The sequence below is a fragment of the Hyaena hyaena genome, unplaced genomic scaffold, assembly GCF_003009895.1.
Source record: "Hyaena hyaena isolate Hyena2069 unplaced genomic scaffold, ASM300989v1 scaffold_182, whole genome shotgun sequence".
Lineage (NCBI taxonomy): Eukaryota > Metazoa > Chordata > Mammalia > Carnivora > Hyaenidae > Hyaena > Hyaena hyaena.
The window spans coordinates 1,086,861-1,100,965 of record NW_024080814.1 but is presented as its reverse complement, the minus strand read 5'-3'; the positions used below and the strand labels follow the sequence as shown (position 1 = coordinate 1,100,965).

Sequence of the window (14,105 nt, the reverse complement as noted above, 5' to 3'; positions counted from 1 at the left end):
TTAGGTTTCCTATACTGACAGTGCCTCTAGTTATTTTAACAGAATGGTTTCTTGTCCTCTGCACCCATAGTCTATCACATGTCAATTGATATTTTAAATAAAACATTCCCAGCTGTGAACTTATAATATATCCTTATACTTTCGGAATAATTAATTCTAATCGAAAGCCATGTATAGAGTGAGAATGAGAGTGGAAGAATAAAAACATGAATGAGGTGTTATTCTGCCTTCAGAAAACTCTAGTAAGGCAGGTAATGCACATAAATATTACATGACAGAGTGAAAAGCGTCACTAAGAGAAGTGCAAAGAAGAGGGAGATTGCTTTTGAGTAAAGCAGCTGGGAGGGCTTCATAAATGGTGGTGGCATTTCTCAGAGTTCTTAAAGAAGGGTATTAATTATATATACAGAAAAGGGAGAAGGAAGAGAGAGAAGAGCAGGAGGAAGGATATTACAGACCGAAGAAATCACCTTCAGTGCTGGGTCAAGCAAGAGCCGGTTGAGCTCAAGGTGGATCTCAGCATTTCCTGGGAGCCTGGGCTGCTTTGTTAATGTAGCTATTCTCATGGGAGTAAAGACCCTTGAAGATTTTTGAGCAGAATCCGTGATCATGGGTGTTTCTCTAGAAGAGTACTTTAGTCATGATGTACAGAATGGATTGTGGGTAGAGAGATAAGAAACAGGAAAGGCTAGTGATATAGTCCCAGCATTTGGAAAGCAGGCTTGAATTAGGACCATGACAGCAGCAGGAGAATAGAATTTCAGAGTGAGAAAGATTGACAGAAGTGGTGACTAGCCAGATATGAATGTCGGGCAGGTCTAACTACACATCAGACAAGCTGAGCAGAGAATTGAACTCGAAAATAAAACTTAAATTATTATTCAGAAGTCAACCTGGAGACACAGAGTAGGAACATATGAAGGAGAGTTAAATATGGAGCATGGGGGGAGAGCTAACATATCTTTAACCAAAGTTCCTAAAGGAAGAGAAGAAAGAGGTTGGGGCAGAGGCAGGATAAACTTAAGAGTTCACCATGGGCAGAACTTCCAGAAGAATCCATTTAGGCTGAAGGAAAGTGATCACAGAGATAAATATGAATGTGTGGATAAATCTCAACGCAAATTGTATAAAAACAGCAATGATGATAAAGTCTTATACACTTGTTACAGTAGAATTAAAATATTTTCCAATGATGGACTCTCAGTCAGGAGAGAAGTTAGTGGAATTAAAGTGTTGCTAGAGATCTTTGTATCTCCATGATAGAGATACGACATACAGAGGGGTAAAGATTGATTCATTTCAGACTAACAGAGTTTGTTAAGTCTAACTTCCAAACTAATGAAAGGAAAATAATGAAATGAGTCGGGGGGGCGGGGAGGGGGGGGAAGAACCGGCTTAAAATAAGGCAAGGGAAAAAGCAAAACTGAAATGCCAAAAAGTTGACACAAATAGAGACCACACAATCAGCTAGAAATGAAGGCAAACATATGAGTAATTACACTAACTGTAAATATAATGAAAGTCTCTGGAAATGATCCAATCACTAAGGAGAGTAAATGGAGTAGAAGAGAATCCGGGAAAGAAAGACTGCTTCTTTGGGAGGCAGACACTTAAGTTGTGCATCAGAATTTTGAAGGCTTGTTGTCTTTTTTTGATGAAATCTTTGAGTAGTTCAGTTTTGCCCTCTATTTCCAAACAAAGCAAAGTAAGAATAAAAGTATCTGCTGTTATTTAAGAAAAAAAAAAAAAAAAAGGCAGTCTCAGCTTGGTGTCATGTAAGTCCTATTAAACAGCTCGCGCTTACTGCAAACTTGTACTTCAGGATTCTATGCGACAAATTTTTAAGGCTTAACTAATTGCATAAAGACAAAGCCAAACAGAGTACCAACCAGAACAAAACATCAGAGCATTTAGGAAGAAGACCATTTTCTTTGAAAGGTGCACGGGAAGTCATGGGTCTTCTCATTTAGATATGGTGGAAACAGACGAAGGCTACTGCCTCTCTCTCCAGAGTAAGGGATGACTGCATGAAGAGTTCGTTTTGGCCAGGATTGAGGAAAGAGGACAGTAGTGATGTGACAGAAGAATGAAGTTGCTTGTACAGTGATAGGCCCTCCCAGATGAATGGTCCTCTTACACTGTGGATTCTTTCCACAGAGGAGAAAGCTCAAAATCACTCAGCAAGCAGCCTTGCCATGCCCAGAGGTGCATGGTAGCAGGCCCAGAGCTTATTCCATTCCAAGGGTTGGGCTTAGAAGAACAGCGTGTAAGTAAAAGATAAAAATCAGTGTGATAAGCACCAAGAAGTCTATTACAGATGTTGATGAAGTAGGCAGAGAACATGTCATTACGTGTCGTTGCCATTGGAGTGCTGATTTATGAACAGGCTTTAGATATTTTTGTTACGAATTTTCTAAGAAAATGATGGGTTAGGAACGCACTTACCTTCAGACATATTACCATAAAGGACAAATGCTAGAAAATGTATTTGATGACTTCAATCCTCCACCCTTAGGTACATTCCCATGTAATTAAATCCTGGAAAGTTAGTCTTCTGACATAGTCCAGAACCAGCTAGGAAGAATGCTCTTAGGTTCATCTTTAGGAAAAATCAGTATGGTAGAAATAAAATGCTTAATATTCTCTTGGAAATGAGCTGCAAAATTTGTATAACAGCCCACCCCCTAGTTCCTAATGACTTAATTCACCCACCCTTCCCGCCCTCCTCCCCATCCCTGCAGTGCTTGCTTAGTGTGCTTCAGTGGTGTCACTTAAAGATAATGAATAACTGAACTTGGCTATACCTAGAATAGCAAATGTTCTGGTGGTTAGTGGGGTTTTTTTACGTACACATATGACTTTCCAATTTTCAAAGAATTAGAATAAAATCTACTCAATTGCATTGAACATGTTTCTTGATTGATTAGGAAATCAAGCTTAGACTTGAAATGAAGGACTTATACAAGCTCAGTTAGCTAATAAGTTATTAGAATCGGGATTCAAACGGAATATCCACCTTAAATATTTACACTTTTAGTCACTATAGTTACCTTTATATAATTCTGATTTAAACATTGATAAATGTTAATGGTTTTGGTGGTTTGAATATTAGATAACATATTTTCCTTATTAGAACATTAGTCACCTTTGCCAATCATTGATTTAAGCAGCATTAGAGGCAAATTTTTCATTTGGCTGGTGTGAGAAAGTGATTTGAAATCTGGGTTGGATTTAATTTTGAGAAAGAAAACTATTTTCTTGATTATTTTGATTCATCTTGAAAGACTTTTTTTTTTTTTTAGTATAGCAAACTTGAGGGGTAACCTTGAATAAAAAATAAACATTTCTTAAATGGGGATAATTAGAATGTATTTCAAATCTAAATTATTTTTTCTTTGAAAAGGCAGAAGAAATTAGAAGTGGCCATGGAAGAAGAAGGATTAGCAGATGAAGAGGTAACATTAGCTGTAATTAATATGACTATAGGGTAGCCATACTATGTACTTGAAAATTGCTAAGAGTGGACCTTAAATGTTCACGCTACAAAAAAAAAAAAATTAACTTATGTGAGGTGATGGGTATGATAACTAGCCTTATTTTGGTAATCATATTATAATATGTATGTGCATCAAATCATCACATTGTATGCTTTAAGCTTGCGTTATGTCAGTTACAGCTCAAGAAAATTGAAGAGGGAGAGACTAATTACTGTATAATGACAACCCCAGTGACTTTTTCATTTACTGATATCAGATGATTTTATAACTTAGGTAATGCAGATTTCATAATTGGAATATGAGCTTCTTTGTTGCTGTGATGGAGATCATTAAAAGGAGGCAGCTTGTTTTAAGTTCCGGGAACATAGATTTAGTGAACAGCATCTATAGTATCCTAAGTGTATGGAATAAGAAAAGAGGAGACTAAGAAGAATCAGTGAATTGCCAAATCTTCTCACAATTTTTTCCTGAATGTATCTTAAAACCATCTAGTTCTCTAGTCCAGTGCTTTAAAAAAAACTTTATTTTTTTAAGTGTATTTATTTATTTTGAGAGAGAGAGAGCGCGCGAGCGCCTGAATGGGGGAAGGGCAGAGAAAGAGATGGGGACAGGGATCTGAAGCAGGCCCTATGCTGACAGCAGAGAGCCCGACGCCAAGCTTGAGCTCGAATTCACAAGTAGTGAGATCATGACCCAGGCTAGAGTCAGACATTCAACTGACCGAGCCACCCAGACACCTGCCTCTACCCTACCTCAAACTACTGTGTATTTCACTTAAAGAATAACTGCCCCCAGCTAGTCTCTTCACACTCCCAGGTTTTCTGCCTACACTATCCAGAGTTTTCGGTCTAAAAACAGGTTTGAGGGGCACCTGGGTGGCTCAGATGGGGGCCAACTCTTGATCCTGGCTCGGGTCATGATCTCCTGGTCCACGGGATCTAGCTCTGTCAGCTGTGCTGACAGCATGGAGTCTGCTTGGGATCCTCTCCCCCTCTCCCTCTCCCTCCCTCTCTGTCCCTCCCCCTCTCATGCATGCATGCACTTTCTCTCTCTCTAAATAAATAAGCTTAAAAAAAATAAAGACGGGTTTGATCACATCACTCTTGCTTAACACCCTTCATAAGCTCCCCAGTACTCTCGGGTAAGGGAAGTCTTGAACATGACTGTGTCAGACCCTACACACTTTGGCCTCTGCTCTCTCTCCAGCCTCATCTGTTGTCACTACCTCCACGCTGCCCACCAATACTGAGTTACTTTAACTTCCACACTCTTGCCTGTGGACCTTTCACCTGTTATTTCTGCCACTCAGAACTTCCTTACTCCCGCCCAGCTCCTCTCGTTCTTTTAGAAGCTCTGGGCCTCACTTCGGGCCTCAGCACCACTGGGAAGTCTTCCCTGATCTCTTGGGGTGCCCCCCCTGCATTCTGCACTCCCACTGTTCTGTCTGCATGGCAGCCCTAAAATACCTCCCCGCGGTACAAACTCCGTCACGTCTTACTCGGCGTTACCCCCCCAGAGCTGGCAGAGGGCTAGACAAAATTTAGTGAATACATGAACTCCCTCAAGGAGTTTACTGACCAGAAGGAGAGATCATGTATGTGTGTGTGTGTAAAAACATGTATACATGATAGACTCTAGAAAGCTCTGAAAATATAGGGATTTTTTTTTTTCTAATTCAGAGGAAGTAACAATTGATTTGAATGTTGAAAACAATAGGTAGATTTACATGAGAGTTAAGAAATACATACAGAATGATGCAGAACAATGAACTGAAGGATCCAGTAAAGGAAATAACAAGGTCAGGTGACATCACATAGTGGAAAGTCTAGACTAGAAAGAGCTTACTGAGAAACGTACACTTTATTTTCTAGGCAGTAGGGAGGTACAACCTAGATTAATTTGCTTAACAGGTTTCAATGATCAGAAAAGAATTCTGTATTTAAAGAGTAGTCTAGGGGCGCCTGGGTGGCTCAGTCAGTTAAGCATCCGACTTTCGCTTAGGTCATGATCTCGCGGTTCATGGGTTCGAGCCCCGCGTCGGGCTCTGTGCTGACTGCCAGCTCAGAGCCTGGAGCCTGTTTCAGTCTGTGACTCCCTCTCTCTCTGACCCTCCCCTGCTCACGCTGTCTCTCTCTCCTTCTCTCAAAAATAAATAAAACATTTTAAAAAATAAAAAAAAGAATAGTCTAACAAATGATGACTTGAAATCAAACAATTATTTAATCTTCCCTGTACCTTTCCTAGTACTTTACCTGTATTTTTCTGTTGGAAATGTTTAAGTGAAATAAAATATATTTAATGATTTGGACTAAAGGTGGTTATTTTGTTAATCAGTTGACTCAGCCTAGAAAATCTAAATTATTTACGTAAAATTACTATAATATTTTAAAAACTCATTTAATTTATATTCTTTAAGCTTTACGTGAGAAAGGTAATGATTTAGATCTGTATTATAATCTATAGAGTAAAAATAAGGGCAAGCACATCTTTCCACCCATTTATTAGTATTAATTTTCTTATCATTAATAATCATACAACTGTAATTATTTTAATGTACATTGTACATCATTATATCGATAGAGGAATCTTAAGCATAAGGTCCTAATTCAGAATCTAGAGGGAGAAATGATAAAACCAGTTGCCCAGGGGCCACGCAGATAACATGAATGAAGTAAGCTGGCCGGCTTGGTTTCACAACATCTTAGGTTCTAGATTCTTTCGACCAAACACACTTTATTTGCATATTCAGCTGCTAAGACTGTCATCTCACTTCCACAAAAAAGTAGATTCTTTTTCTCTTTCTAAAATATTTGAACCTCCCCGTTGATCTTTTGGTAGTGACATACCACTTTTCACTTTACTAAACGAGAACAGGAGCTCCAGTCCAATTCTACATGTCCCCTGATGACTGGCATCAGGGGTGAGGACTGTGACAGGTTAGAAACCCGATGTCTTTCAGGGGAGTGACTGTCACTTTGGCCAAGTGTGGCCAAGTTCCTGTTTTTCAAGAGAAGCTAGAAATCTGGACTTTTATGCGAAATCACCTACTTTTTAAAATATCGGCAAGTAATTCAAGTGCTCTAGAAACAACTTGCAGGCCAAATCCACTATTTCGGAGGTTGAATACAGTTTGTTGCTCCCAGTTTCCAACAGCTGGTCTGCACCAGGATGTGCAAATACATTTAGAATGGTTTTCTTTAATTCTTCCAAAGAACTGGTAGAAAATGTGATGATTTATACCTACAAACAGCGCCCTATAAAAACTATAAAACCTCTAGCATTTTTCTGTGAAGATACTTTAATTCCACAAATGCTTATTATTAGGCCCATGCTGGGACCTAGATTTTGTCAAATTCTAGAAAATAGACATCCTCTCTTAACCTTAATATAAAATATATTGGAACTATCATTATGTGGGGTGGATTTTTTAAAAATAAAACTGTTTTCTAAAAATCTAGTTTTAGGGGCACCTGGGTGGCTCAGTTGGTTAAGCGTCTGACTTCGGCTGAAGTCATGATCTCATGGTTTGTGGGTTTGAGACCGACGTTGGGCTCCGTGCTGACAGCTCAGAGCCTGGAGCCTGCTTCAAGTTCTGTGTCTCCCTCTCTCTCTCTGCCCCTTCCCTCTCACACTCTGCCTCTCACTTTCTCAAAAATAAAATAAAACATTAAAAAAATCTAGTTTTAAGATGAAAAGTAGTATTTATCCCTAATTTTGTAATGGAAAATCTTGGTGAAGTAATTTGAAAGTTATTTCTGAAAAATAAACCGTACACTGTGGCCACATAGAAAGTCTGTGCAGAATGGAAGTTGCCAGCTGAACTCTCATATCGCAGAGCTTCTGTGCACATTGGCTTCTATAAAAACTGAACATCCCACAGATCATGAGTTTGAGGAACATCCCTTTTTTTTTTTTAAGTTTATTTATTTATTTTGAGAGAGAGTGTGCAAGCTTGGGGAGGGGCAGAGAGAAAGGGAAAGAGAACCCCAAGCAGGCTCTGTGTTAGCACAGAGCCCGATGTGGGGTTTGATTTCAGGAACCATGAGATCATGACTTGAGCCAAGACCGAGGGTCAGATGCTTAACCAGCTAAGCCACCCCAGGTGCCCCAAGGAACACTCATTTAAAAAGGAATGGAGAAAGGAAGAAAACGATGTGTGTCTAGTTTCATCTCACTTACGAAAATCCCATCAGACATGGAATATTCTTCACTCTCATAGAAAACCAAACTAGACAAATTTAAGCTGCTTTTAAAGAGAGCCATGAAATGTTAAACCTGTCTCCAGATTTTGTTCTCTTTGGTGAAAAAGGATATAATTACCACAAAAACGTGATTTGTTTTTCAAGGTTGTTTAATCTACACAGGTCATGAACAGATGCATCAACATGCTTTTTTTCATCAATATATATATTTTGAATTTATCAAGTTTTTAATTCTCAGTATAGTTAACATACAGTGTTATACTAGGTGTACAACATAGCAGTCCAACAATTCTGTGCATTACTCTGCTCAACGTGTCGTCAGTACATTTTTTTTAGCACTAGCTTGCTTCAGCTCCCTGCAGACTGCAACACCGACTTTAAGACTAATAGATCATGAAATAGGTTTTTCTTTTTTCTTTTTTTTAAAGTAACCTCACAATGTTATAGTGATGTCCCATCTTTGTAAAATTATGTGCTCCATATGCTTGTGATTCTCCTTTTTTGCCATCATATAGCTGTGCCCCACACGATGTAAATATTGTTTACTTGCTGCATTCCACAACCTATCAAATATTAGTGAACATTATTTTCTTTAGTGTCTTCTCTCTTGTTGATTTTGAGCACAGTTTATTAAAGTAGGTAATAAGGTCATCTTTTTCATTTGGATTAGACAAGTTTCTGAAACTACACCCAACTGTATTCCATTTTTATAGTCCATGAAGTCAACAGTCCAGAATGTCTTCTAAATTTCTTAGATTCATTCATTTCTGTAATTAAAACAACCCCCCCCAACCCTCCTGACTGCTTTGTAAGACATGATACTATAGTGCCACCATGTGGCCTTTTTAATTATAGTCTTAAAACAAGCTACGTTTTTGGGCTCTTTGGTTTTACTAGTATTTCAGTTATTTTAAAAAAATCAATGAATGAGCATTTTTGAACAAAAAAAATAGTCTTCATTATTTCTACCATTGATGTGCCTGAGTGTATAACTTCATTCAGCTGTTTAAAGATATTCAGTGGTGGCTGGCTGTCTCAGTAGAGTCATGTTAACCCTTGATCTCAGGGCTGGGAGTCTGAGCCCCTTGTTGCGTGTAGAGATGACTTAAAAATACAGTCTTTAGAGAAAATTTTTTTTAATGTTTTATTTATTTCTGAGAAAGAGAGAGACAGAGAGAGAGAGAGTGTGTGAACATGGGGGAATCAGAGAGAGAAGGAGAATCTGAAACAGGCTCCAGGCTCTGAGCTGTCAGCACAGAGCCCCATGCGGGGCTCGAACCCATGAACCGCGAGATCATGACCTGAGCCAATGTTGGACACTTAACTGACTGAGCCACCCAGGCGCCCCTAGAGAAAAGATGTTTAAGTTGAAAACATCATTTCTGGATTTCATTTTCTTAGATTAACTTTGTTCCAAGGATCAGAATTCCATTGCATTGGGGATATACACTTACAGATTTCCAATTAATTGATAGTTTGCCAAACCTTTTTGAAAGCAGATACACCCAGGAGTAGTAAGAGACTACTCAGTGGTTATACTTTGTGCTGCATTTAAAAGCAGTGCTTCTGAGCTGTTAAGGTCATTTGACTTGCCTTTCCCTCCGACTGGACTCCTGAAAACCTGGCAGGGTTCATTTGAAGATGAACAGGTGCTTAATTTTTTTGATTTTGTTTATTTCTCACTATATGTTACCTCAACTAGGAACTAACAGAATGTCAACAGAGTTTTGTTGGGAAGGGGAAAAATGAGGTTTAGGACAATGAGATAGATGCCTATTCTGAATGTAACCTACAGGTATTTCATAATGTTTCTTATTAATGGCGGTTATTTTTGGTGATCTTTAGAGAGTGAACTGTGAAATTACTGACTTTAATATTTTAATGAATTCTTCATGTAATCATTATGTGGGGTTTTTTTTTTTGCAATTTCATATTTTTAGGAAGTTGTATGCCAGATTTCAAGGAGTTTATTAAAATTTATCTAAGAAAAAAATCCTGTCAAAAGCAAATCTCTATGGAAACACTGCTGTTATGTTATTTTGGTGTCCTAATTCTCAGTAGTTGTGACAGAACAACCTTGGAAATTAGGGAAGTGAAGCAAAGTAGATTGCCTGACTATAAAAATAATTACCAGAATACTATTAGCATTTCCTAAAGTTTAATTTTTATTTATAAATTAAGTTAGCATATAGATGAAATACATGATAATCTCATTAAGGTAAAATATTTAATGGAGTCCACATGAAGAATAACGATTTATCGATTGTTAAAAATAAAAAATAGTTTCTTAAGATTGCTTTATTCTTTTCATGCTTAATGAATATTTGACTTTGGTAAATAATTTCTAGTACTAGTATATAATATTTAAGATACATTACTCCCATTTTTATATACCTTATCTTTTTAATACTATAGCCTTTCTTGAAAACAAAAATCATCTTTTTAAATTGCCTTTTTTTTAACAGAAAAAGTTACGCCGATCACAGCATGCCCGAAAGGAAACAGAGTTCTTACGGCTCAAGAGGACCAGACTTGGCTTGGATGACTTTGAGTCTCTGAAAGTTATAGGAAGAGGAGCATTTGGAGAGGTTACTTCTTTTTTTCTTTTTTCTTTTTTTTATGTTTATTTATTTTTAGAGAGAGACAGAGTGCAAGCAGAGGAGGGGCAGAGACAGACACACACACAGAATCCCAAGCTGTCTCCAGGCTCTGAGCTGTCAGCACAGAGCCTGACAAAAGATCATGACCTGAGCTGAAGTCGGACACTTAACTGAGCCACCCAGGTGCCCCGAGGTTACTTCTTTTCTAAAGGCACTGCTATTGAAAGCGAATATCTTCAGATAGTTTAAAATATATATTAAAATAGCTTACTTATCAAATAGTTTAATTTTAATGGAATTCCTAAAACATAAGCAGGGGCAAATTGCCACTGTCTCTTTAAAGGAACTTATCTTTTGTTCCTAAATCAATAGTAGTGACTGTTTAACATTGATAGTATGATCAATTTTTACATTCTAGGTGCGGCTGGTCCAGAAGAAAGATACAGGCCATATCTATGCAATGAAGATATTGAGAAAAGCTGATATGCTTGAAAAAGAGCAGGTATGAGTTCTTTAGCACATGTAACCAGAGGAACACCACTGGCTAGGTGTAGAGGAAATGGAAATATTGGAATTTATAAAAAGGAATCTACACATCTTACTACATATAGTCCTGTTAATTGTTTTGATAGCCTGTTCCATTGTTTCTCAATTCTTAAAGTTAAAATTTCTTCCAGATTTATAACCTGAAAATGTCTTAGCCTGCCACAGAGTAGGTGGCTTAAACCACAGAAATTTATTTTCTCATAGCTCTGGAGGCCAAAAGTCCAAGATCAATATCATGGCAGGGTTTGACTTCTGGCGAGGTGAGCTTACTGGCGTGCGGATGGCTTCCCACAGAGTGCCCTTGGTGTGTGCACCGAGAGAGAACTGAGCTCTTGGGCATCTTTTCTTACAAGGACACTCTCCCCCTCTCCCTCCATGACCTCCGTTAACCTTGATTACTTCCTTTGAGGCCCCATCTCCCAGTTCAGTCACCCTGAGGGTTAGGGCTTCACCATAGGAATTTGGGGGGCTTGCGAGGGGTACACAGTCAGTCCATAACAAAAGACCTTCTTTTCTGACTTCAGTGAAAACAAAGGACAGTTCTCAGCTTCCTTTATCCCCCATCACATAGAAGCAAGAGCAGTCTCCTGAGAGTCTGCTGATTTTACATAGTTCTAAAATCTGTAACCCCTCTAATTTCATACTCCTGGATTCTCCATGTTTCCTGTGACTTAATGCAGTTTAAGGGTTGGCCATAAATCTGAAAACATCAGTATTACTTTATGTACTCACCTCTGTGTCTAGTCTGGGTGGATACTCCACGGAACCGTAAATTGGTTACATATGCTAGGGAAGGACTCAACAGTGGGGACACGGAGGATAGTGCCTCTCTCTACCTAATTCTTTACTTCAGCCTTTTAGTGTCTGCCTAAAGTTTACTTACCAGTTCAGGGTTTTTGTTTTTTATTAATTTATTTTTTAAATTTATTTTTGAGAGTCAGAGAGAAACAGCATGAGTAGGGGAGGGTCAGAGAGAGAGACACAGAATCTGAAGCAGGTTCCAGGCTCTGAGCGGTCAGCACAGAGCCTGATGGGGGCTCGAACCCACGAACCGTGAGATCATGACCTGAGCCGAAGTCGGTCGCTTAACTGACTGAGCCACCCAGGCGCCCCACCAGTTCAGCTTTTTATTGAATGGGTTGAGGAAGAGGTTTAGTCCAAAAGACCAAAGCGCTTGTCATCGTAGACTCCTTTGATTCTTCTTTGCTTCCACTTTCTTCTCAGCCGGGGCAGCCGTGGTAGAGGGAGCGGGACCTCCCCCTGGTGCAGCACTGGCTGCTGGGGCGGGCCCACCGGCTCCTACTTTGCAGATGAGGCTCCTGATGTTGACGCTGGCCAGGGCCTTTGGAGACCAGCTAGGCCAGAAAGGTTCAACATCTGTACTTGCTGCTTTAATGAGGGTGTTGACCCTAGACTGTCCCCTCATGGTCCCACGGGATGAGGACTGAGCAGAAGCAGGGGAGTCCCGAGACAGAGGCCATGGTGCAGACGAGAGCTGTGTCTGGCCTGCTGCTAGTTGCTGGATGAACTGAGGGCCTCCCCCCAGTGTGGCCTTAGCTTCCTCTGAAGGACCGAGCACCTTCGTGGCAGCTCAGAAAAGCCCCACCGAAGCTTCCTTGGTATTACAGCGGAATACTATTGATTTTCATTTAAACATGCCCTCTTGAATTTTCACTGGGTTCTTTCACTATTTCTAGTCTGTGCACCCAGCAAGTATTTATTTGGTGCCTGTGATGTGCCATGTGTGCCTATAATGTGCTCTAGTTCTGGGAATACAGTGGTTAACAGGACAAACCTGATCATTGTTTTTTTCCAGTAGTGGGGAAATAGGCAGACAGCTATTTCAAGTAGTCATGATTGAGAAAGAATGTAAGGAAGGTTGTAACAAAAGGGTAAATTGATGCAGATGACCTGGGTTTAGGAGGGATGTGTCTCTAAAGAGGGAATATTTGATGAAAGACTGAGTAATGAGAAAGAATGGCAGATAAAGATCTGGTAGAACAAATATCTGCAAATGCAGAGGCCCTTAGGCAAGAATAGTCTAGTCCTGCTCAAAGAGGAGAAGGAAGCCCTTGTGGCTAGAATTCAGTGCGGGAAGAATGGTGGGAGAGGCAGGCAGGGACAAGATCACGCAGGGCTTTGAAGGCCAAGACAGAACCTTTGGGTTTTATTCTCAATGCAAGGGGAGGACACTCTCGTTTGAACAGGGGAGTGGCATTGATGTTTTACAAAGATGACTCAATCCCTTTGCTTGCTGACAGACGAAACCAGAGTTGAAGCAGAGAAGCCCGCTGAGAGACTGTGTGGCAACTCCAGCCAGGACGTGACTGTGGCTTATAGTGGGGCTGCAGCAGTGACGCTGAAGGAAAGTCCTGCAGACCAAGTGTGTTTTAGTGGAAGAGTCCGCAGGATTTTCTGTGATGTCCTATTGGGGGATGAGAGGAGGGGTGATGGGAGTGAGGAAAAAATAGAAGAATCAGGATCATACTTGGAGTTTCACTTAGGAATGGGGTACACGATGGTGTTGTTTCTGATTCAGAAAAGACTGAATTAAGAACAGGTTTGGAGATGAGGGGAATGAAGAGTTCTCTTTGTGCATACTAAGTTTGAGCTGCCTGTTAGATCTCCAAGAAGAGGTATTGAGTTGACAGTTGGCTAGAATAATACAGAGAGAAGTTTGACTAGAAATATAATTTGGAAGCCAGCAATATATTGATCGTATTTAAAGTAATTCGACAAGATGAAATTGCCTAGAAAACAAATCTGGATAGAGAAATAAAGGGGGCCTGGATCCAAGCCCTAGAGAGCAATAGGCAGAAGAGAAACCAGCCAAGGGGACTGAGAGGGAACATCTAATCAGGGAGGGCAAGCTGGGAGAACATCTAATCAGGGAGGGGCCCTGGAAGCCAAGAGAAGAAAGTGTTTAGAGGAGGAGGTGAGTGGTCAACTATGTGGAATGCTGCTAAGTGAGGACAAGGAGGAAGACAAGCCAGTGGATGTCCCAATATGGAGATTAACAACTTGGCAAGTACATTTCCAGTGAATTGGGGGGCAGAAGCCTAACTGAAATAGTGTTACAGGAAGCAAGAAGTGGAGATGTGAGCACAGAGAAATCTTTCATGTGAAGCAGAACAAAGAACAGATTTGTAAAGTGGGATTTAGGATAAAGAGGTTTTTTTCTCTCTTTCTCTTTTTAAGACAGGAAGTGTTTGATGACGATTGGAAGAATCAGAAAGAAGATTGAAGATGTAGGAGAGGGG

General features: G+C 39.9%; 1 protein-coding gene across 5 annotated transcripts in view; it reads left to right on the top strand.

The window, feature by feature from the left end:
• The window catches only part of STK38L (serine/threonine kinase 38 like), an 80,960-nt gene that overhangs the window by 51,442 nt on the left and 15,413 nt on the right, over nucleotides 1-14,105 (top strand). For all 5 annotated transcript variants that reach the window (XM_039240799.1, XM_039240803.1, XM_039240801.1 and 2 more), the window contains 3 exons: nucleotides 3,404-3,455; nucleotides 10,165-10,287; nucleotides 10,718-10,801. In XM_039240799.1, the coding sequence (XP_039096730.1) occupies nucleotides 3,404-3,455; nucleotides 10,165-10,287; nucleotides 10,718-10,801 (259 nt within the window). The remainder of the gene's footprint in view (nucleotides 1-3,403; nucleotides 3,456-10,164; nucleotides 10,288-10,717; nucleotides 10,802-14,105) is intronic.